Raw genomic sequence first — 23,278 nt, forward strand, 5'->3', positions numbered from 1 at the left:
CAGAACCTCACCTTCAAACTATTTACTACCAATGCATATTCTAGTAAGTAACAGCCATCAATCCTACTACTACATCCAGACCTCATAGATGAAGACGATGTGAGCCATCTATATGTAACAGAATACGAGAATCTACCAAATCAAGCAAGAAGGTGACTAAGGCTCTCATTCTGTCAGGTTGTCAACGATGACGGGCCGCCGTCGCGGGATGGATCCCCGTTTGTCCACTCCTTGGTCAATGAACTCAAAGCCCAGGGACACTTTGTCACTGTTGTCTTGCCAAACCGGCAACGCTCTTGGATCGGGAAAGCACATTTTGTAGGGGAGATCGTCCGCCCGACGTATTACTACCCTGACAGGCTGTTCCAATCCAATGATCCCCTCCCGCTGGATCACAGTAGCAACGAGGGAAACCATCATGAACACCCCTGGGTGTTAGTCAATTCAACACCCGCTGGTTGTGTGCAGATCGGCTTGTATCACAGCCATGCTCTTCACAGACATGATCAGGGGGAGGAGAGACCTAATCCAGTGGATCTGGTAATATCGGGCCCAAACCTCGGAGCGAATACAACGACTCTTTTCTCGCTCTCGAGCGGTACAATCGGCGGGGCTCTGGAGGCTGCGTTATGCGGGAAGAGGTCTATCGCCTTATCCTTCGAGCCACCGAGCAAGCTCCCCTCTTACGATTCGGATATGATTACAGAGGCGTCGAGGCATTCGGTTCGCCTTATCAATTATCTATATCACAACTGGGACGAAGGTGTGGAGCTGTACTCCATCAATGTCCCTCTGCAGCCTGCCACAACTGCTGCGGGAGAGAGGAAAGTCATGTATTCTCGGATCCGGCCCAATCGGTGGCTATCGGAGAGCCCGTTCCGGGAGGTTTCATCCGGGGATACAACTACTGCGCTGGATGACAATGACAAGATCCAATCTCCTCCGCTGCTGCGATGGGAGCCGGATTTGGCTGATATTCATGGAAGCACGGACCGCACATCGGATATGGATGATGACTGGATGGTGCGTGGTGGGAAAACCAGGTAGGTGGCCAGTGAGACCCTGCAGAGAAGACCTAGAAGTGCAGATGGACTAATCATGGCCGTCGCTAGTGTGACTCCGCTCAAGGCGAATTTTATGCACGCTGTCCAGGCTGAGGGCGAAATTGAGCTAGATGCTTAGCTCTCTTTTGAGGGCGGTGGGCGGAATAATAGTCTTCAATCGCGATGGAGACGGACTTGCTTCTCTGCAAGCTAACCTGCTCTTCCCATCGTATTAGAATTTGTATTAGACTGTGAGATAATATTGAAATCGTAGAGACCGACTTACTCAGATGACCAATGTCCTACCAGTACAGCCAGCCCACTAGCTCATCCACTCCCTCACCCGGTACTCTGTCGCCCAACCAATGGAGTCCTCAATCTCTCTCAGCTTCCGGTCGCATGTACCTTACCAGCCAGAATGACGCGGCATGACAGTCTAGAGACAGGCGTAACCCCAACATCACTGCCGGATGGATTGTTCGAGAGGGAGGCAAAGGAAAGCGAGGAGATCCCTTTTCGGGACATCGGGACTTTAACATTTGCCGATTCCCGAGTGCGTTGTCCAGAGAAATTGCTTTATTTCATTTCATCCTAATTTATTCTTCTTTTCCCCTACGACATGCCGATTGAGGCTATCTAGATTAGAAAATAGTCTAGATGGCCCATCACCATTCTGCGGTGTTATCGATGTGGAGTTGTAACACGGTCCGCTGTGGTTCGTCTGCGTAACCTGGCAATTTTTGCGAGAGTCGAGATCCCCATCCCAACTCACTACTGGCAATATTGCCGAGGGCAAAGGGTCTCAGAACCGATTGGAAATTCCCACTTCGATGGAAATGCATGATATCATCCCCATGCGCTAGGTATTTTGTTTAGTTTAAAACTGGAGGTACTCCGGACATTCCTTGATGGGCTCGGGACTTTTACCTACCTTGGAAGCATCTCGTTCGACCACAATTTCCAACATCTGTTGCTGATCGAGCTTAGCATGTTCTTCGCTGCAATACTTCAGCCATACAGAATGCCCCTGCAGCTTACGAATGACTGATGCTACATGTTTAAATCCTGTCCACTGATTTACTTTGCTGTCTTCTCTTACACCATTTCATCTCTCCAGACCTTCCTACTTTTCCCAAGTTCCTGAAGTTTATGTACACTTCGAGGTCCGTCGGATTTGGGCATGGCCGTCCAGCTCATCCGCAACTTCGGCACACGAAGGCTCGAAATCATCGAGAAGACGTCTAATACTTAATAAGAAACGAAGAAGAATATTGAACTCAACTATAAAGTATGGGGTCCCAAACACCAAAAACAACCTGGATATCGATGGTCTATTCTATCATTTGCCTTGCCCTTCTCATCTCCTCCTCACTCGGCATATTCACAATCATCATATATATAACTTTCTAGACCAGACGTTAGCAATCAAGGGAAAGAAAAATAGTACCAAGGTGATTTGCAACATACCCGCTTCAACAACTTATTCAACCCACCGCCCACAAACCCCTTCGTACTCTGATGAGGAACAGGCTTTCCCTCCGCACGAGCCTTCTCAAGCTCTTTATCACCTTTCGCCTTTCTTAACGCAGCATCCGCAAGACCACCAAAGAACGACGGTTTCGCTCCACGAGCAGATCTTCCCTCGATACCCATCCAGCCTAGGATCGTATCATCAGTGAATTTCCCGCCGGTGGCCATGGCAAGTAGGGACCCGCTGGCGGCTTTGTTGGTGGGGTCTGCGTATCGAGAAGTGAATTCCGGTTTGCGGCCCATGGCGAGGTTGCTTTCGGGATTTTTGGCGATCTAGGAATTAAGTTAGATGGGTGGTTGCAGGAGTGAAAGGGTATGGGGACTCACGAATTTAGCTTGATCTCTCTTATCATAGTATTCTTCGACTCCTTCCATCGCGCGATGTACTTTACTCAACAATACTTGGTGCTTTTTCTTCGTTGCCTCGTCGACATCCGGATGGTTCAGATCGGGGAAGATGAGAGGGGAGAATTGGTCGAAGGTAGAGTTGGCTGTTGCGTTAGCCGTCTGGTATTTTTGTTTGATCCGGTGGAATCCTTTCTCTGGGGTTCGGGCGGAGATGATGGTGTTGTTCACGTCGAGGTCGAGAATTGCTTCCTTCGATTCGGGGGCGTAGGTCATGAGGAGACAGAATAGGCCGCGCGGCATGAAGAAATCCTTGTTGATTTTGTCGAAGAAGTTCCCAGATCTATATTTATTCGTCTATTAGTATCCGTGTGTGTGTATGTGTGTGTGTGTGTGTGTGTGTGTGTCAATAGGGATATGCAAACAAACCTTCGTCTCCCATCAACAGCCATACCAATTCTCACAGCCGCATCGGCCACAATACCCATCACAAACCCAATCGTAGGATTAACAAAGTATCCCCCCACATTATTGGCCAAATTAATAACCTGAAACCACTGAGACCCAACACAGGATTTATTAGCCTGGTCGACATAATCGAGAAACATTTTCTGATCGATACCAAACTTCTCAAGTTCGGGTGCATAGGCGCGCACGAATCCTCTCTGCCGATCCTTCGGCCGACGCTGAGGCAGAACGACTGGATAATCAAGCTTCGGAGGGCCAAAGTCTATAGATGTATCGTAGTAGCTCCAGTTGGCAGGGACTGGATAATCCCGGACAAAGGATTCCGCTAGCTTCGTACTATAGTCGGCGTCGTCTTCATAGTTGGGGGTTGTAGTTGGGTATGTTACCCCGCGGAGATGTTCTTGTGCTTCGTCCAGTTCCCATTGGCGCTCGATGTCTTTGTCGACTTCGTCGTATTCTCGTGAATATGTGGACTCTGTGTCGTATTCGTGGACTTTGGTTGTTGATTTTTCGTCTTTGGGGGAGGGAGACTTTTCGGTGGGAGGTAGTGGGTCGCTCACTTCTCTTGATGCTTGCGGAGGAGGGTACACGTTGTGTGCTGGAGGATAACTGTTCTCCATTGGAGGATGACTATCAGGGGGTGGGTAGCCATATTCTGAAGGAGGGTAGGTGTTTTGCATGGGAGGTTGACCATGTTTCCAGGGGTGGTAGGCAGCGTAGTTTGGGGGATTGTTGTTCTCCATGGGAGGGTAGCTACTTTGTACGGGTAGTTGACCGTTTTGCACTGGAGGTTGGTTGTTTCCCATCGGATGGGGGTACCCATTTTGCATAGGAGGATAGTTGTTCTCCATGGGAGGATGAATATTATGCATAGGAGATTGACTGTTGTGGATAGGTTGGCCATTGTATACGGGAGGTTGGCCGTTCTGAGCAGGAGGGTAGGTATTGTAAGTTGGGGGGTGGTTATTCTCCATCAGAGGAGGGTAGTTGTTTTGCATAGGTGGATGGCCGTTCTGCACTGGAGGATAACTATTCCCTATCGGAGGAGAATAGCGGTTATCCATGGGAGGAGGATAGTTGTTTTGCAGGGGAGATTGACCGTTTTGCGTAGGAGGATAGGCATTATGAGTTGGGGGATAGTTCTCCATAGGAGGAGGGCTGATGTTCTGCATGGAAGGACGACCATTCTGCATGGACGGACGACTATGTCCCCCATCCTCGGTATGGTATGAAGGTGCCACGCTTTCAGTCTCTTCAAGGGGAGGCAGAGATTCCGCTCCCGCTTCCGCATGTTGCTGTTGCTCTTTGTGCTTCTTTTCCTGATACTTCGCTTTCTGGGCTTTGACGGTTTCCGAGACGAGGCCGATCCCGGCACTGGCTTGTCGGATGAAGTAACCCATGATGAATACACAAAACAAAGTACAATGAAAGGGGTATATTTCGCAGAAAGTCAAGTAAAAATTAATGGAACGATTCTGAGTCAAACATTCAGATCAGACCAGACAGAAGGAAATATTTATACAAACCCTCCCCTTCCCCCCTCCTCGGCGATAAGAAATGGCCCCCAACTATACTCCGTACTAGGGACTTCACCCGCCCACCCCCATCAAACAAGGGCCGCGTCAGCGCTAGGATACTGAATACCCCCACATAATTGGCTGTACTATGGCGAGAAAGCTTTTCTTTGCTACGCCTTACTCCGCTGTCACATCTTAACCTAAAAAAGTATCCCTGGTGTTCCACCTATTATGGGTCAGTTTGGGGGCGGGACAAGTCTGCCTTAGTATGTGATAGGCTGATTCTCAGGCAAGCTTTGACAAGATAATTCAATAATCTTGGTACGGAGTAATAACTGGTTAAGTACTGCTTAGGTATCTACCCAACTATATTGGCATGGAGAAATTTGGATGTGAAGACTATGTCGGATTCATGAGTGTCATAACTACATACAATAGAGAGTCATCGGCCTCAATAAAAAAACCACCTCTTAGATTGCTATAGATCAATCAATGTCAAAATTCTGCCATGTAAGTGTGTTGACCCTGGCTGATTTCTGCCCGAACAAAGCCTTGCGACAACTATCATCTCATAGACGAACCAAACCTAATGAGGCAATCGAGATGTTCGGGTGTGAATTGCGGGGGCGGCCATTCCTGTTACAGCAATGCTCATCGATGCACTAGCTTGTTATGGTTAGTATGCTGAGTTGGATGCCGATCTCCGTCTGAGCCCCTGCCTCAGCCGCAGAGCTTTGGTGGAACACATCGGAAATTGTTACCAGGATGTCAGCCTCGAGCAAAACTAGAGATGTACAGCCGAACATTGATAAGGCTAGTATGATTAGGGGTGATCAGACTGTGTGAAATTCCTCTAGGAGAAGATCACGTGGTGCTATCAAGTGTAGTATTGTGAACATAAGTTCTAACTCAATGCGGAACTAAATATGTATATGGAGTATATACATAAGTGTATATCATCCAATTTTATAGGGTCGCAATAACACAACTATTGGAACTTGACAATGATACTATAACTACTGTCATTCTATTCTTGTTAATATCTAAAGAACAACCTACATAAGATGCCCCGCGGCCGGCAGCCGAACCGGGCCGCAGAAAGGAAGACAGAGCAACCGGGACCCTCGTTATGACGTGTTCAGAGGAATCTTGATACTGATTGATCTACTTCATGTGAGAAGATGATATAGCATCAGACTAACCTTAAAACTAGAACTAATCATCCCTGTCTTAAATCAGAATTAGCTATTCTTGTCGTACACTACCCAGTATGTCAGCATTAAAGATACTTGGAGGTGTGCAGGGTAATGACAACTTTTTTCTTCTTTTCTACTTTTTCTTCAGAATAAGATACGAAGTTTATTAGAGGTTAGAGACATTCAACCCTTAGAGCTCAATCAGTATTAGCACGAGAAATATCACGTGCGTGAGCTTATTCAGAACCACCATCTCTCTCATCCAGCCGAGCTGCTTCTCCAGTTCCAGTCTAAACCGTTTCACTATTCCGAACCTGTTGCAACTCTAGGCCTTGACCGGCTTCAGACTCACATTCAAAGGTGGATTATGCCAAACGATCCAGGCCCTTTGGTTCGAAAGCCAAGTCTTGGGATCCGTAGCGATTTTGAAATCGAAATGTAGAAGCAAGTTGCAAATGAACAGTGACACGATGTAATGCGCCATGCTTGTAAAAGTTAGTGTTGCTCTGATCTTAGGAGGAAATAAATGACTAGATCAAATCCAATAAAACCTCTACAAACAAGAGGGGGCAGGGGGTAACTTACTATTGGCCGATGCAGTTATACGGCCCGACAGAAAAAGGCTTGTACGCATCCTTAACATCCTTAGTCGTAAAGCTGCTCTCCTCCTTTGTATTGTACCATCGCTGAGGGGCAAAAGTCTCCGGATCATGAAAGTTATCAGTAGAATGGAAAGCCGCAAGAGGAGTAACATAGACACGTGTTCCACCCGCCACCCATTTCCCAGCTATAGTGACTCCGGGAGACGGAACCAAGCGCCCAGGAGTAACAGGCACAGCCGGGAACACACGAAGGACTTCCTTGATGCAGGCGTCCAGGAGGGGCATGTCGACCATGTTCTTCATAGTAATATCGGAACTGGTATGGAATTTTGACCGAATCTCATTCTGCAGTTCTTTGAGAATGTGTGGGGCAAGGAGAAGATTGGCGATCAGGCCGCTCAAAGCCACCGCAGATGTTCCGGATCCTGCAATATTCATGAGTGGTGCATTGGCCTGGATCTCTTGTAAGGATATGTTATCTGACTTGGCATCTGTGAGGAACTGCACGATATCTGCGCGATATGAGTTCGATGCCAGTCGTTTTTCGAGTCTCTCATCTGTTGTCGAAAAGTAGAGTCGTCGCATTCTGAATACTTCGCGGAGAATTGGCTTAAGAATGATTCTGGCCAGGGGAAAGTCTGCCAGTGCTTGAATTACGGCGGCACTGGGAACTATGATTAGTGAGGCGCGCGCAAAGGCCCGGTGCGTCGTATCATCCAATAAGTTAAGTGGTTCTCCGAATTGAAGGTCATTGATCATATCAAAAAGGACCAGATTCAAGAACAAGTTTATGTCAACCGGCTTGGCTGTGTGATCAATCTCGGCATAAAGCTTCTTGATTAGCTTGTCGATATGCTGGATTATCAGAGGCTCCTGGGCAGCCAGTGCTTGCTTTGAGAAGGCCCGGGAATACAAACGTCGCAGTCTGGCATGATCTTGGTTGTTGGCGGTGACCAAAGAATGGAAACCATATTCCCCTGCCATAGCCCTGAAGAATACCATATTCCGGGGTATAGCGAGGGGCCAAGCTGCGCTACTTGAGTAGATGTCCTTCCAGGCGCTTGCGGCGGTGTAGCTGAGCTCATCGGGAGCCACGCGTACCACTGGCCCGTACTTTGCATGCAGCTTTTCCAGTGTATTGACTGATCTGCCAATCAAGACTAGAAAGAATATGGGGAGGCGGCTGGAAGCCATGATACGAGGCCCAGGATAGTGTTTGAGAGGATGAAAGAAGATATTGTAGATGATGCATAAGATGGAGTACTGTTGTTCTTGTTAGTGGATGGCACAAGCAAATCGCTGGGAGGAACGAGAGTGCTCACAGGGACAAAGGCCCAAGCAAAGGCTTTGAGAAGGAATAGAACAGATAGTTCGTCCATGACGATGGCCATCTTGCTCGGTAGTTGCTTAGAAAAGTTACTGAGGTTCAGAGATGAGGGGTATGTCTGAGGAAACGGGTAGCCTGTAGTAGAAGGACCGGGTTAACGTCTTTATAGATACGAGCTACCGCTTAAGATTGGAACCGAGGAAAGCAAGAAAGCAGTCACTCACCATCATGTGGTGAGAAGGAAATTCAACATGGTCTCATGATCTCCACCGTATGTGGCAGTGGAGAACAGAAGATTTGAAAAAGACGAAAACAAAGTGAAGTGAGTCTGGAAACAGCAAGAATGACAAATTGTGTATTTGCTAAGTAAGCGATGAGCTCGATATCATAATGATCACACCGAAACCCTGAGGTGTTCGATTATAAGGTTCATGATATTTGTGTGATAGCTTTGGCCTGACACATATCCCATAGAGGGATAGAACAAGCACTCGGACTGACTTCCCCACATTTTTTAGTGGTTATATGCCTACTGGAAGTTTAAGGATCAAGCACATGCAATGGTTATCACTTAGATATGTTTAGGAGACATCATGCCTGTGACATGTGCTTGAGATTGCTGATTCGTATGCATTGGCCATCCTTTCGATGTACACTTGGGCACTACTCGGACGCACCTCGCTGAGTTTGGCCATATGTAGATCCTGGTTACCAGGATACTTCCATGAGTGTTCTTTGTTGTGTTGCATCTTGTAGAGTTTGAGATGAGCTCGAAGTTGGGATGCCATGAAAGTAAACTTCCGCTTATCTGATATTCCGGGATCATCCCTGTTCTTATTAGAGTTGCTTGAGATTCCAGGTCACACATGTGGCACATGCACGCAGATCTAGCCAACAAAAACCAACAATCACTGTAGTATGGCATTGGCGAACACTTTATAGAGACTAATGCAGTGTGAGATGTGACATGCCACTCAGGGCATAGCGTGAGACCCCATCTCCCGCTGTCTCACAGATTTCACATCAGTGGGCCGAAGCCGGTGTGCTCAAGCCACCGTGCTCGCATGTTCGATCTTCTTCTGTATTTGTGTAAATTCATGAGTTTAAGTGCACGAAATGTCTCAATCAGCTTTATCTGTTCAGATGGATAGCATTCACCACGTGGAATTCATTGTGAATCACGACTACCTGAACCAGGTAGCGATGGATGTCTATAAATACGAGACTTGTAAAGCCTATGGACCAACTCATAATCATAACATTATTATTACACCCCTCCCTCAAAAACGCCTATTGACAGTACGCCCTAACAATGGGTCAAATCTTCTCCAGTGACCAAGCTCCTACCGAGGCTGCCACCAGCGACCCATCTAGGGAATTCTTTACTGTGGTATCGGCTTTTCTCAAAGAAGTCTTTCTCACTATCCCAGAAGTCCCAAGCAATGACCTTTTCGATGATGAAGTCTTTAACCGGTTCAAACATTGTGGACTGCCCTCTGAGGTCGTCTACAGGTATTCCAAAGGAGCGGCCTTCATGGCCCGATGCTTCTATCCACACCTAGACCGCGACACCCAGTTGTCCATCGGAGTGTGGACATCATACATCTTCTCAATTGACGATCTCTGTGAGGGGCCCGAGTTCAGAGAACAGCTCAAGGAATACCGCGCACACTTGCTTGGAGCCAACCAGCCAAAGTGGGCCTACCTTCGTGGCCTATTCTCATCCTTGCAAGACCTCTGCGACCGCTATGACCCCTTTGTCGGAGACATGATCCTCAAGTCCTCACTAGATTACATCAGCGTGAACGTCTTCGAAGTGGAGCAAAAGGGACGTCTCAATGTAGATTCCAACACCCGTCTGTTTCCCGAATTTTTGCGGCAGAAGAGCGGTATCGGAGAGGCCTATGCATTTGCCAATTTTCCCAAAGGTAGTCTCGACATCGCGTCTTACATTACCCTAATTCCGGATTTGGCGGCTGTTGTGCCACAGCTCAATGACGTGGTATCCTTTTATAAAGAGTCGATTATCGGCGATGAGCAGGATACCAACCTGATGCTTGTATCTGCAGTTGAGGGCTGCTCCGCTACTGAGGCGTTGAAGATGACGGTTGACCGGTGTCTTGACAGTGTTCGGAGGATGCGTGCTGCCTGTTTGAAGAATGAGGGCCTTCGAAATGTGGTGAATGCTTTTGTGCAAGGTTTTGCTTTGTATCATTTGAAATGGTCGCGTTATCATATGGAGGACTTTGGGGATTATCGGGATTGGCTATAGCAAGCCACTGAATTTGGCGGGTGTATGTAAAGTCGATGTACGAAGTTGGTTTTACTATACATGACTTGCGTTGAACTGGGGAGATCAAACCTGGGTATTTGGTGGCCATTTTTACTGAGAATATGCAGTATCTTGAACAATTTTTGTCACTTGGATAGATAGTTGGACTGTTTCAAGCTTCAGCTCATATGTCTAGAGCAATGAAAAAGACTATTGTGTTCTCCTAAAGCATAGACACGTACATATGAGCTTGATCTGCAAAGATAACACTATCCGTCGCATAATTATATGCTTGCACAGTCTACACTTGCGATAGAGAGATAGGGTCCCTGGCCTCTTGCGTAAATAACCGCGTTTAGGAGTTAATTCCAGAACTGGCTATTCTGGTTGATGCGATATAGCTTGTAGGAACTATGGTCTAGACATGTGCGGGATGGATTGAAAAGACCCGGGCGATGGCTGAAGATGTCGACTATAGAGTGGGGCAAACTTAACAATACATAATTGGCTCAGATAAGATGAGCCGGGCAACTGAACTTTGCCCTGATTAGAGACCTATAGATAGCTAGGCGTCACGCAAGAATGCTAAAGATGACGTGTCTGAGGGACCAACTAGTGTAAGTCAACCGCTCGCTTCTTATTCGACAGATCGGAATCCATCGACGCCCGGTCTCCATACAGGAGCTTCTGTCACTCTTCTAGAGCGAAACCTGGACTTCGGCGCAATTGCCAAGTTAAGTAAGTGTGTTGGTATAGACCGCATTACGGTCAAGGCCAGTCGATCACTCAGCGGGGCATTGAGGGGGGGAGGGGATTATTGTGGGTCAGGGCGTTGGATATGTTGGAGGCATTGGCAAAAGACACAAGACACCAGGGGGGTCTAGTGGATACTTGACAATTGGTGAGAAGTGAACCCATTGCCATGTCTGCAGTGCTAATTGATTGACACTGTTGCTGTTAATCATTCGAATTCAGTCCACAGCAAGGATATGCAAGCTATGGTCTGTAGCGAGCCTACTATCAGCGGCAGATCAATACCTGTAGACAGTGAACAGAGTTTCAAGACAGATAAAGTATATGAACAGGATGCAAATCACTCTCAGCTTCCAAAGAGGGGTAACATGCCTTCTTCGAGAGTTCTTTGCAGCCGATACTAGACTAGAGGCTAGATAAGTCGTGATCGCTTAGATAGCGACCTGGGGCGGATCCACAGATTAGTAGTTGGGGAGGTCTTCAAGTAAAACATTAGCTGCCTAACTGTACGGTCAACCCTCGAGGATTAGTACGCTAAATGAAATGATAGGTAGAAATATCTAGTATGCTGTGAAATATAATGGTCTGAAGACGCAAATTGTATATTGTTATATGGGTCAAAAATTCTAATAGAAAATCATGGATCAGGGCATGATGAAGTGTGTACACCCACCAAGTTGAGCACTCCACCTTAATGTCCAATATACTGGGTATTATGAAGTGGGAGTATCAATTGAGAAGCCTGCTTTCAATCTATAAATACAAGTTCGTTACGTAGGATTCATTGTGTAGTTCAAAAACCCTGCTTTGACACAGAGTCCGCCGGAGAAAGAGAAGCTATACCGAGCATGTGTAGTATGCAGTCACCAATCAAGCATCTGGCATGGGGCTGCTTATCAACACTCAGCTATAGACTCCACTTCACGCCACAATTCACAATGTTTCGTGATGATTATTCCAGAAGACGAATAAAGTGTGCGTCCCTCCCACTTTGTCTCCTGCCATGAGCCCACTCATTCATGACTTTCGGCACTGCCACCTCAAGTTCCCAGCTGTATATTCTAACTATTTTCTGAATTTATCACAAACTCACGCGATATCATAGTCATGCCTGGACGGATTGAAGCAGAGCATTGCAGCCATGTCAGCGGTTCTCCGACATTAGCACCAGAGGGACACCCAGAGGTATCCGTGCCTCTCTCATTCCAGGACCCATTTACCCTCTGTCCCCGGGCGAGCACATTGCCAGGTTCCGGTGATGACATGCCCCCGTCGACTGATACATCCCATTATCCCTTGCCTCGACGCAATTCTGTGTCCGCGGAATCCTTCGTGCCCGGCCAGCAGAGCTTGCCAAGCACCAGCTTTGATATGACCGAGGAACAAGCCCATCGTCTCGTGCGCGCGGTGAAAGAAGTCTTTCTCTTCTCCGCCCTGGACAAGGAGCAATATGCACAATTATTGAGCGCCTTTGTCGGAAAGGCCGTTCCTATCAAGGGCACCAATGTATGAATAACCACAGGCCCTCACCCTTAGCATGGAGCAACACAGCTCACGACACGCTAACCTACATTACCAGGTAATCACACAAGGCGACATAGGTGACAACTTCTACATCGTCGAGAAAGGCAGCTTCGACATCTACATCACCCTCGCCTCCACCCCACAGCCAACCACCCCCAGCATCGGCACCAAACATGGATCCGCCCACCCCGGCGACTTCTTCGGCGAGCTCGCACTGCTATACAATGCCCCTCGCGCCGCAACCATCATCTCCACCGAGCCGGACTGTCACCTCTGGGCCATCGACGGCGTATCCTTCCGCCGCATCATGGCGGAATCCGCATTCGCCCGTCGACGAGTGCACACCTCTTTTCTAGAACGTGTCCCGCTCCTGGCCGGGCTGTCTGGGCGGCAGCGTTCAAGGATCGCAGAGGCGCTGCAGACTCGGCGGTATTGCGCTGGAGATACCATCATCCTACAGGGGGACCTGGGTAGTGATTTCTTCCTTCTCGTGTCGGGAGAGGCTCGCGCCTATAAAGTGGGGTTCGTGGGGAGCGTGAAGACGTACACGTCGGGCGGGTGGTTTGGGGAGCGTGCTTTCCGGAAGAATGCGCCACGAGCTGCGAGTATCATGGCCATCACGGATGTGGTTGTCGCGGTGCTGGATCGGGATGCGTTTGCGCGGTTGCTGGGTCCGGTGGAGGAGATTATGGGGAACACGCAGTATGAGGGCGTTGTTGATGAGGAGGAGGTGGTGCGGATTGGGTGAGATAGAAGGGGTATGTAATGATTTATAGATCGATTTGTTATACTGAAAATTTACCAGTAGAGATATTAACCAACTAGCTGTTGTCTGATGGTCAATCGTCAGAGAATATCCCCCCTCCATTTCATGACGAGTCTAAAAAGATGACTGGAAGTCAAAAATCATGCCCGAGTTCCTCCGATGCTTCAAAATGGCTTACTTTGGCTCGTGGCTGTTAGGTTTAATATTTGAATATAGCGGTCTTTGCGGGGCCATATTTCGTAAGTTGTCAAGACGAAGGGTCAAAGATATATAGATTTGATCTATCTGATCTCAAGAGAATGATTGGTGTGTGTTGGAAGAGGTGGTGGTCAGAGACCACGCAGGAAGAAAGGCGAAGGATCAGCTGACAGCTGCCTGGCTGCAGTGAATGTCTCAACATAAGTCACCCGCAGGCTCTGAATGTTCAAATGCCTGCTTTCAACGACATAAAGTGGGCATGAAGCTTTCTGTCCAGAATATACTTTAAATGTATAGGAAAGAGTCCATATCAGTTATAAATAAAGCTGTGAATGATGCTGGAAATACTTCTATGATATCTAAATGTCCTGTCTAGTTGTCTCGGGTTGCTCAGAATACGATCAGCAATGGTTTCAAGAATAGTGAGTCTATTTAGAATTGATGAAGTTTGCACTTATATATTCATATTGGGAAGAGGTCCTGGGAGGTGACTATCCTAGCCTGGAGGCTGATATCCCGCCCATCGGTCTCACAAGCATGAAGACAGGGCCTTGCTCGTATACAGGTACTAGTTGCAGATCGACGGGGTCAGTAATCCATAAATCCAGTGGATTGGGTAATCTGAGTCCGTTGACCCAGCTTCAGCTTTTCTAAATTTCTCGAGAGAGGTCAAGTGACCTGTATACACCATCTAATAATTACAATTCAAGGTTTCACTCGCTGTGACCAAGCAAATCAGATGATAAAACATGATCCTGTCAAGTAAAATAATTTATTGCTCCGGGATTTTCCACTAAATAGTGCGAGTGTGAAATAATACAGCTGCTTGACAGCTCGCATCGCTAGGGAATCCATCTCCATACCCCGACAGCAAAAATTCCACCAGTACAATTGAGTGTTCTACCTGGAACCTGGAGAGCACTGCATTGAGTATTCAGTCCTTGTAGCGATACCTTTCCTTTGTCACTGTCTCCAGAGTCGGTACCGCACCCTTATCTATACGTTTCACGACGCCGTTGAGTAGATGAGCGCCGAGTGTGGGACAGATCTTATGGCAAGTGTTCCCAAAAGATGCACTTCCGGTCTGGGTTGCTTTAGTAAGGATTCATCCAGTTGCTTGCACAGAGCTGCGGTATCAAACCGGGGCTGGTCCACGTGCATGTCTAACGGGATCGGCGACTGTAACTCCCGGCCGCACCGGCCACCCCTAGCACATCGCCCTAGAACCACTGTACTACTTATTGCTAATTCACAGCCTTTAATGAAAAGAGTGGCTGTATGTAGAAACGCGTTGGGCGGTGTACTGGGTGGCCGGTGCGGCCGGGAGTTACGTTAGTAGGTACTAAACAGAGCAGAGTATTTAACGAAGGATCATTAACCTGTATTGGAATTACTCAGTCGAACAAAAATTATCATACACAAGAAAGAATACCTCTCTGGGATTTAGTTTGGTGGCTCCGGGCGGCTAGGTAGCCACATGGTCACCATCCACTACACAAAAGTATTACTTCCACAAAATTCTGTCTCGACCATCAGGGTCTTGGGATGGGTGCTACCCCGGCTGTATCATATCCAAGATATGACGTAAATCGATCAATCAATCAGCACTAGTCTACTACAGGCTAGCCGTACTTCTTGTATTGCTATACGCAGTGTCTAAGTAACGGTCCTCACTTCATATCGCCGCTGGCACATACACACAGCCAAGCCACCGCCACCACTAGCGGAAGTCGTAATGTAGATCCTTAAACCGCACATCTCCAATCCCCTGTCGAGGCGGAGAATTAGTCGGATTGCCCCTCCCCCACTCCCTGTCCCCCTTAATCACCAAGACAATCGCTCGACTCCTCTTCCACCACAATAGTGGTAATATAGTACGCCATCCCTGCTATTATCATAATGAATAGCCAGGCCATATTCCTGAGGTATATACATGGAGCACGCTCAGAGAAATCTAAGACTGAATAGTAACCCTGTACAGAACTTAACAATATTAATAATGAGAATAAGTAGTAAATCCATAAAGACTCATACCATTCTAATCACGCTATTATTCTCTAGAATCAACCCAAAAATCAATCATGCCTTTTTGTTAGGATTTCTCTAAACCTGTCGTGTGTGTATAGTGTATACTTCAGGAAAATAGCCCAGCTATTCTTGATATCAAGTTTATTGTACTACAAAACACAGAGATTAAACATCATTACCCAGAGAGGTAAGGGATTGGAAGGAAAAGCCTAAGTGTGGATGGGGGGATTCGACTAAATCTGTCATGAAGACGCCACGATGCAGCTAGTCTCCAGGGATTCTGAATCCTACGCCTGGGGTCCTCTCTGACGACTATCCTCACTGCCCCGCCCCCGTTGATTGACTATACGTGTGACACTTCGAAGAGCCTCATCCCCCACCGGCCGTTACTGTGTGATAAGGTTACGGTGGTACTTTAGATCACCATGACTGTAGGAGCAGCTTCCCAACCCATACCTAAACCCCGTGACATGACATGCTCAACTACTACTTAGTGTAGTCTGAGGACTCTTTAGGACTAGTGTGATACAACCAACTATCACGGTACACTTTTCCGACGAAAGGCCTGAATAGTACTAGTAGGTTCTTTAAGGTCCAGCATGTACGTTGACCCAGGCACACAGTCAGACACACGGGGTCGGAAGAGAAGAAGGAAGGGAGGACTGGCATTCGGTCGGAAATGCAGAGATCCCTGCGAGTACTCCGTGCCACTGGTACTGTGCGTGCTCGGTGTCATTTGTTTCTTACCGAGTCGATACATTTCATTTCTTTCTCTCTATTCCTTTTTGTTTCCTCTTTTCCCCCTCTTGCCTCTCAGCATTTCGCCTGTCAGATGAATCCGTCACTGCAAGGCGCCAGGCCTAAAGTGGACTAGTGGTAAAGTCTATATCTCTAACCCTGGAAGAGCAGTGGTGCTGGACAAGCAGGTTTCTTCACCGAGCGACTCATTCAGTTTCTTTCGTCTCTGTGTGTTTTCAGGCCACGTTGGGCTGCAGCCTGGATGCGGGCGCCTGTAATGAAGAGGTGTAATCATCATACCGGACATGTATGATCGTATGGTAACCGAATCCGGTCGAATGCGAAGATAATGGGATGCTTGATCTGGAATAAAATAAAACAGAACATATTAAAGATGAAGAGAAAAGAGATAGTAAAAAAATCAGAAACAATGCTCAATAAACTCTTCGGTTCTGCTGCCAAGAAAAGAACTACGTCATCTTCACATTTTGACAGTCCTCACTTGCAGCTTTTATGCTACCTGGCTTAGAATCTAGACTTTTACCAGATGGCTGACCGGTTAGCTCGAATGCACTACTGAGGAATCACACTTGAAGCGCACAGAACTGGGTTCTGACTTCGACTAGTATGTGCCAGACAAATGGGCTGATTACCGCTTTCGCTACTCCGTACACTTTACAAAGATCCCCTTGCGGCCGATGCCCCGAGAGTGGATCATACTTAGCTCGGGTAGCCCAGTGATCCGCGGAACCGCACCCCAGAAGATGTGCGGAAATTAAATTGGTTGGTGGGGCAGTGCCCTCGGACAGTAGGTTAAAATAATGTCGCAGCTTAGCATCCGGAATTCTAGGTGCAAATATTGCCAAACCAGACAGCTATAAGCTCGTTGATCGGTATAGAGGTTTTTTTTTATGAGGACTCTAGATACGCTAGGTGGTATTTTCCACTACTATATCTATTCACCTTCAGTATTATGGCTGGAGATACCGCACCCTGTCTACAGTTTTCGCAACGGTATCAACCGAGGTAAAAGCAATCTTATCGTTTAAGCCTTCCAGATAGGGGATCAAGCATAGCCACAGACAAGCTCTTGGGAAGCCTTCAAGGATCGGTTACCTAACCGAAATTCGACCATCAGATGCATGGCTGACTCGCTTGGCTGTCCAATTGAGACCCTAGGTAAGGTATTATAGATAACATGGTCGCTGACTTCTGTGTATCCCTCAACGGACGGGAGTGTAACGCTTGCATCTCGCCAGAAAACTGTTTTTGTTTCCCCTTTTATTATATCCTTTCCTGTTCGGGGTTTCCTTCTTTTCTTATTTTGGTGCTTCCATTTTTCCCCTCTCATGGATTTATTGTGAATTTGCAAATGTGGAAATAGACTTTGGGCTCCGGACGTCTGGACGGGAACCCCTACCGTGGACCGCTTAGAGACCTGCCGTAAACTCTGGTTACCCAATGGTTTAAATTTTACGCTGCAGTAGGAGTTTTCCAGTTTCATTTTGATTCACTCATTCGAATATTTATTTTTCTACATCCTCTCCATCCGGTTATTCCCCCCTTTCATTCCTTTTAATCATGATCACCGCTATGATTTCTGGCCTGTAATTCCTATTTAAACCCCCGCCTTACCCCAAATGAAAGCAACCAGTCGAGGTACCTTCAACATGTGTCTGCCTTCCTTTATATAGTTCTTTTCCCTCTCGCCGTTGAGGTTCTGCGTGGCTGTGGCCGTGATGCCTGTAGTGGCTGTCTATAGTATGCGCCAGGGGAATACCACTCTCGAATAATATTTGTCACGTTGACAAGCCACAAACCGAAGATTAAGTTCTCGTCTTGCTGGGATCTGTGTCCAAGTCCCGCCTCTCTGGACTTCGTCAGTCTTTTCCATCATGCGTTACACATGAGAACATGGCTTACCTGAGGGCACGATACTATGCTACCTGCTACGGGGATCATGTGTCTTCCTAATGAGTCAATCGGGCCTCCATTTGCTACTCTCGACGCAGGCACACGAAGAGAGCAGCCATTTTCTGCTGCAGCTCCCGTGTAACCCCTGCCATGATTGACGGCTCTGATAGGCTGACTATTATTCTGAGAAACTTAATGTTGCCTCCAACACGTATAAAGAGGGAAAACAAAATTACTTACGTCTAGAAGTAGGTATTGACAGGCCGAATCTGGGATTCAGAGACCTGTGACTGACAATTACTGAGGAGTACTCTGCTTCAGGCACCCACCCTCCGCCTGTGTGACACCGGGTCTATCATGACCCAGAATATCCACATAGGCCTTCATCCATTCTGGCCAATCTTGAAGCTTGAAGCGTCCCGTGTCTGAATGCCCTGTTCATTCTCATTATATAATGCTTTCTATATTCAGAGCTCCATGAGGACACATGACATCTGCAGTATGTGTGCCCGGTCGGCTCTCTCGCCCCTCTTCTTATATAAATCGTCACCATTCCCGACTCTTTCGATCAGTCACCCACAGTCCACAAGTTCTTATTCTGCTATAATTCCACACGCGAGCTGTTCTTTTCGTGACTTCCGTACAACCGAGCTATCCTTTTCGTGATATCTTCACACGCGAGCTATCATGGCCTTTGCTGGATCATCCGTGGGCAGAACAAAGGGCTACCTGGATTTCCTCGGAAAGGAACAGGACTACCACACAATGGTGTTGTACCGCTCCTATGACGGACTCGCTTCCAGCAATTTCAGTTCGTTCCCGCAGGAAGTATCTTTCGAAGATATCAGAGGAAAGGAGACCGAATTCTCGATACAGGAACAAGGATTCTGTCTATACTCTCTCAGCACCAAAATGTCGTATATAGATTTCGACGATGACTTTGAGATCCGCGCAACACTCTACCCTGAAGTTAAACGGATATTGCAGAGGCTTACAGGAGCATCGATCGTCAAGATATATTTCCACTGGGTAACTTGGCGTTCATTTCCGATCCAAGAAAAGCTATCATATGTCTGACATCTCCAAGGTGCGCGGAAAACATCCATCAGGTAGTGGACCGGTTGGGTACGCCCACATCGGTAAGGATATCTACCTCATCAGTATTTCGCGTGCTGACCTCTGCCTCAGACACGACGGGGCCCTCGGGAGCATATATGTTCGAGACTTACCGTGCGAACTCCGGTGTAGACATTGCGCCATCGCGGAAATATGAATTTTATACGTATGCGATACATATACTTATCATTCTTGGAACACCTGGCTGATGATAATCTGTAGCTTTTGGGTGCCGTTGCTTCCGGTACAAGACTACCCATTAGCCCTTTGCGATCAGCGCACGGTGAAGCCAGAGCATCTACTTCCTGTGACGCATTACGATTCTAGCGCGACCTCCCAGAACTGCTTTCTACAGCATGACCCTGAGCAGAGATGGTACTTTATAAACAACCAACAGCCGTCCGAGGCTTGGATTTTCTATCAGGGAGGTAACAGGGTTGAGAACAAGCCTGGTATGTCAGCTATAGTGTTTCGATTACTTCTTCACTGGCTGTCACTAATTTAGTCATGCTTTTATCAAAGGCGTGCCGCACGGCTCGTTTAGGTCGTGGGATATGGGCTTTGATCGACGGCAGAGTATTGAAATTAAAACCATGGTCATATTTTGAGAAGTCCGATACTATCATCAAACCAATATGAAAGCGAGGGAAATTGGCACTTGGGATAATGGAGGAGTTTATTGGACATTATGTTTCTTGTCTACACACGGTGCAACTGAAAAGAATGATTTTACTATTGATGGACTAAACGAAGGATAAATGAGGTAGAATGCAAATACCATTTTCAATCATCAATGCGATCGGATCTTCACAAACGGTTAGATCCCATTTTCAAGGAGGGACAATCCTTGTTCCAAGTAGCTAGAGAAAGCCGGACCGCGACTGATTTCAATGGCGATTCCGCGGGTGGCCGACACGCGTAGCACTGGAACATATCCTCTTCAAAAAGGAGCAACGAGTTCAAAGTATGGAAAACACGATAGGATTGATTCCAATGTCTGCATTGGCATTCAGCTCCTCCTCTGATGAGAGTTTGGCCATAAGTTCGCGACCCGAGGGCGTCAGTGTTATTCCACATCCTCGTTCTATCAACGTATATATCTCCTCATGGAACTCTCGCTTCTGGCGCTGTAGCTCTTCATCTTCATCTTCACCAGTCTCCTTGGGATTCAGATGGCCAAAGCAATCCTCGTCCGGTATCACGCAACAACTTTCAGCATGCATGTTTTCCCCATACACCCTATTGTGCTCTCGTTTCTGGAGCCGCAGCCCTTCGGCTTCGCTTGTATCTGGTTCGGGGGTATTCGACTGGTCTTCCGATGGCTGGGGCAGCTGATCGTCGGGCTTGGTTGCTTCCTTTGCTGGGGTTGTCGTTTCGTCTGCGTCTTCGTCCGCTTCTTTGTCCGTCTTGTTGTCATCGTTGGGGCTTGGAGACGGGTCGTTGTTGGACCCAGTTGCTTCCTTTGCTTCGGTCCTCGGCTTGTCTCCTTCTTTGTCCGTTTGGTTGTCGTTGTCGGGGTTTGGAGACGAGTTGGTGGGAGAAACGTCAAGAGGAGGAGAGGAACCTAACTGATGTGCCTGCTTCTCAGCTTCAGTGGAACCGTTTGCTGTAGTATGCAGACTGTCTTTCATAAGCTGGCATAGCTTCTCTTTAACTTCCCTTGGGTCGTTGGTCGATTGCTCATGCTGATGCTCATGGTTCTTGATGAAGTCCATTGTTTTTGCTGGGAGGGAGGGAGGCTGTTCTTGGTGAGATGGGAGGCAGATCTGTGAGATGGTCTCTTTGTAGGGAGATGAGAAACTGAAAGTAGAACCAGGTATGTTTGAGATACCGCTAATTCTGTATCCCCAACTCAATGTCAAGATGATGAGGGGGTATTTATATCTGATGAACGACTTCATCTGCTCCTGTTCAACCGGACTGTATCCGAGCGCGCAAAGGCATCTTTCTTGTTATTGGCCATATGGACGATATCACAAGCACTTCGAATAGCATAACTCTTCTACTAGAGAGTGATACTATGGGAAATACCAACGCAGAGGTGAATCTGACTGTCAAAATGAGAGTGTTTGTGTTGGTTGACCAGGGAAGAGCCCAGCAAAATACTTCGGTCGGGATTGGAACAACAGCAGCAGCAGCAATAATGTTGAGAATACGGTATATACAGTTGGGTTGCACCTGAAGCAAACGAAAATCATAACATAGTCTAGATCTGAATCTTATGCTACTGCCAGTCTCTCAGCGGAAAATTGGTATACTCCGTGCGACTGTAGTCGTTTGCTCCCGCGAGTCGTGTTTGGAACGGTGCTCAAAGCCATTGCAGAATTAGTTGGACTCGTGGGCACATCTATCCCAGAGATAGAACTTGACGGCCAATTTAATGCGACCGTCACAGTAAGGCATTCTTCCTTCTTTCTATGGCTATAAAGATATAACTATGGATGCTCTGGACTGTCTGGTTCTAGGTTATCTCCATAAACACTTCTCTTGACCGATTCAGAAGCCATCGAAACACCCATACAAAATTAGATGCAGTTGTGTTGCACCCGGAGCAAACGAAGCATGAGACATGCTTATCATGTGATCGTCAGACTGGTCTTGCGAGAGATTGGTATTCTTCATGTTCATTCAGCCATTTACTAGTGTCTACGCGCAGCAACTCGCGTTTGGCATGGCATCCTATCTCGTCAATTACAGTGAGCGCAGCTGAGTCTGTTGCTGCTCGTCTCCTATGCTATCACTGGCTAATTAGCTTCTTCCTTCTATGCCCCGCGCTCTATTGACCTGACTTCCTTCCTGACTTGTTTGCATCGCTCGCCACTAGTTTGGCACATCTTTAATCACGGACAACGCTTATCCCACATCATAGAGCTGAGCCAGCGAACAGGACAAGGCAACAGACACTTCCAACGTCGAGAAAGCTTCCAACAAGACGAAGCACTTCAAACGCGGTCAGACGTCGACGCAAATAACAGCACAGTGCATAGCGACACCGTTACTTCAAGATCCAAGGAACCAAGCAGCGCCGTAATCGGGCGCATGTCCACTTAAAGTACCTGGTATCGTCGCGAAGAAACAAGTGCGGAGCTTTTTATAGAAGTAGACCATCCTACACTTGGGGATTTGAGAGCACTGATGCATACATTCGGCAATATCGAGTAAGGGAGAATCGCTGCCGAGGTCATTGTTGGCACCGGTTCTATAAACGGGTATCTAAGAAAGGTTAGTGGACATTGTGGCAGGAGTGGAAAATGCTTAAAAAGTATATAGGGAATATTCATACATCGATCACAGTGTAGATCCCATCTTTTGTTCAGTTCTCGTAGCTAACGACGATTTTAGCATTACGAGGACCTGATGGAGGGGAAGATTGTCAGCATACCAAGGTATCTCTTCCTGTCTTGGATGTTTCAGATGAGGGTAGTCACTCACAAGCAGCATCTTTTGGACCAGTGTCCTGAACCACAATCACAATCACCGTCTTCCCCTCCCTCGTTGTCGCCTCCATTCCCTTCTTCACCACCATGGGAGGAGACCTAACAGACCTCCAATTCCCCTTTCAATTTCTCACATCTTCCTCTGCAAATCACCAACCTTATCCGCCGACTCCCCCACCAACTCGAGCTCCTCCTTACAATTAACGGGATCCAAGGGTGAAACCCTGCGATACGACATCCACAATGATATGTGACAAATAGTCTGTCCTCTACTTAGCCATCTTGTTCATTCTTGGAGGGACTGTCATGATGTACTCGGACTGTTTCGGCGGAAATGAAACTGGCGAGGAGGGCGAGGAGGGCGAGGAGGTTTGTGCCGAACTTGTATATCAATCCATGTCTGGTTTATCTGTCTTATATATTTACTCGTCGGTAAATAGAAACATCCAATTCAATTCACGACAATCACATCATCATCAATCATAAGCCATGTATATCCAACTC

General features: G+C 47.3%; 10 protein-coding genes across 10 annotated transcripts; 5 read left to right on the plus strand and 5 right to left on the minus strand.

The window, feature by feature from the left end:
- Window positions 1–31: 31 nt before the first annotated feature.
- An17g00420 (uncharacterized protein) lies at window positions 32–1,047 on the plus strand (the record flags this gene model as incomplete). The annotated part of the gene is made up of 2 exons (XM_059745411.1): window positions 32–43; window positions 178–1,047. 2 exons carry the CDS (start codon window positions 32–34, stop codon window positions 1,045–1,047), a joined length of 882 nt encoding a protein of 293 aa, XP_059606571.1.
- Window positions 1,048–1,708: 661 nt separating this feature from the next.
- An17g00430 (uncharacterized protein) lies at window positions 1,709–4,786 on the minus strand (the record flags this gene model as incomplete). The annotated part of the gene is made up of 6 exons (XM_001398235.3): window positions 1,709–1,902; window positions 1,971–2,108; window positions 2,416–2,449; window positions 2,511–2,846; window positions 2,901–3,261; window positions 3,348–4,786. The coding sequence occupies 6 exons, from the start codon at window positions 4,784–4,786 to the stop codon at window positions 1,709–1,711; spliced, it is 2,502 nt and encodes an 833-aa protein (XP_001398272.3).
- Window positions 4,787–6,335: 1,549 nt separating this feature from the next.
- An17g00440 (uncharacterized protein) lies at window positions 6,336–8,092 on the minus strand (the record flags this gene model as incomplete). The annotated part of the gene is made up of 4 exons (XM_001398236.3): window positions 6,336–6,389; window positions 6,452–6,584; window positions 6,685–7,964; window positions 8,024–8,092. The coding sequence occupies 4 exons, from the start codon at window positions 8,090–8,092 to the stop codon at window positions 6,336–6,338; spliced, it is 1,536 nt and encodes a 511-aa protein (XP_001398273.3).
- Window positions 8,093–9,340: 1,248 nt separating this feature from the next.
- Window positions 9,341–10,300, plus strand: An17g00450 (uncharacterized protein; the record flags this gene model as incomplete). The annotated part of the gene is made up of 1 exon (XM_001398237.1): window positions 9,341–10,300. One exon carries the CDS (start codon window positions 9,341–9,343, stop codon window positions 10,298–10,300), a length of 960 nt encoding a protein of 319 aa, XP_001398274.1.
- A 582-nt stretch (window positions 10,301–10,882) lies between these two features.
- An17g00460 (hypothetical protein) lies at window positions 10,883–11,457 on the plus strand (the record flags this gene model as incomplete). The annotated part of the gene is made up of 4 exons (XM_059745412.1): window positions 10,883–10,916; window positions 10,949–11,038; window positions 11,103–11,201; window positions 11,276–11,457. 4 exons carry the CDS (start codon window positions 10,883–10,885, stop codon window positions 11,455–11,457), a joined length of 405 nt encoding a protein of 134 aa, XP_059606572.1.
- A 534-nt stretch (window positions 11,458–11,991) lies between these two features.
- On the plus strand, window positions 11,992–13,540 carry An17g00470 (uncharacterized protein; the record flags this gene model as incomplete). Its single annotated transcript, XM_001398239.3, has 4 exons — window positions 11,992–12,028; window positions 12,159–12,559; window positions 12,633–13,310; window positions 13,403–13,540. 4 exons carry the CDS (start codon window positions 11,992–11,994, stop codon window positions 13,538–13,540), a joined length of 1,254 nt encoding a protein of 417 aa, XP_001398276.3.
- A 935-nt stretch (window positions 13,541–14,475) lies between these two features.
- On the minus strand, window positions 14,476–18,608 carry An17g00480 (hypothetical protein; the record flags this gene model as incomplete). Its single annotated transcript, XM_059745413.1, has 12 exons — window positions 14,476–14,625; window positions 14,683–14,748; window positions 15,216–15,360; window positions 15,749–15,912; window positions 15,994–16,025; window positions 16,119–16,260; window positions 16,608–16,670; window positions 16,961–17,182; window positions 17,300–17,406; window positions 17,943–18,059; window positions 18,254–18,412; window positions 18,551–18,608. 12 exons carry the CDS (start codon window positions 18,606–18,608, stop codon window positions 14,476–14,478), a joined length of 1,425 nt encoding a protein of 474 aa, XP_059606573.1.
- A 300-nt stretch (window positions 18,609–18,908) lies between these two features.
- Window positions 18,909–19,842, plus strand: An17g00490 (uncharacterized protein; the record flags this gene model as incomplete). The annotated part of the gene is made up of 4 exons (XM_001398241.3): window positions 18,909–19,250; window positions 19,309–19,360; window positions 19,410–19,503; window positions 19,560–19,842. The coding sequence occupies 4 exons, from the start codon at window positions 18,909–18,911 to the stop codon at window positions 19,840–19,842; spliced, it is 771 nt and encodes a 256-aa protein (XP_001398278.3).
- Window positions 19,843–20,296: 454 nt separating this feature from the next.
- On the minus strand, window positions 20,297–21,052 carry An17g00500 (hypothetical protein; the record flags this gene model as incomplete). The annotated part of the gene is made up of 1 exon (XM_059745415.1): window positions 20,297–21,052. The coding sequence occupies one exon, from the start codon at window positions 21,050–21,052 to the stop codon at window positions 20,297–20,299; it is 756 nt and encodes a 251-aa protein (XP_059606574.1).
- A 1,285-nt stretch (window positions 21,053–22,337) lies between these two features.
- On the minus strand, window positions 22,338–23,012 carry An17g00510 (hypothetical protein; the record flags this gene model as incomplete). The annotated part of the gene is made up of 4 exons (XM_059745416.1): window positions 22,338–22,550; window positions 22,621–22,643; window positions 22,770–22,893; window positions 22,932–23,012. The coding sequence occupies 4 exons, from the start codon at window positions 23,010–23,012 to the stop codon at window positions 22,338–22,340; spliced, it is 441 nt and encodes a 146-aa protein (XP_059606575.1).
- Between the last annotated feature and the right edge of the window lie 266 nt (window positions 23,013–23,278).

The sequence above is a fragment of the Aspergillus niger genome (genome assembly GCF_000002855.4).
Source record: "Aspergillus niger supercontig An17".
NCBI lineage: Eukaryota > Fungi > Ascomycota > Eurotiomycetes > Eurotiales > Aspergillaceae > Aspergillus > Aspergillus niger.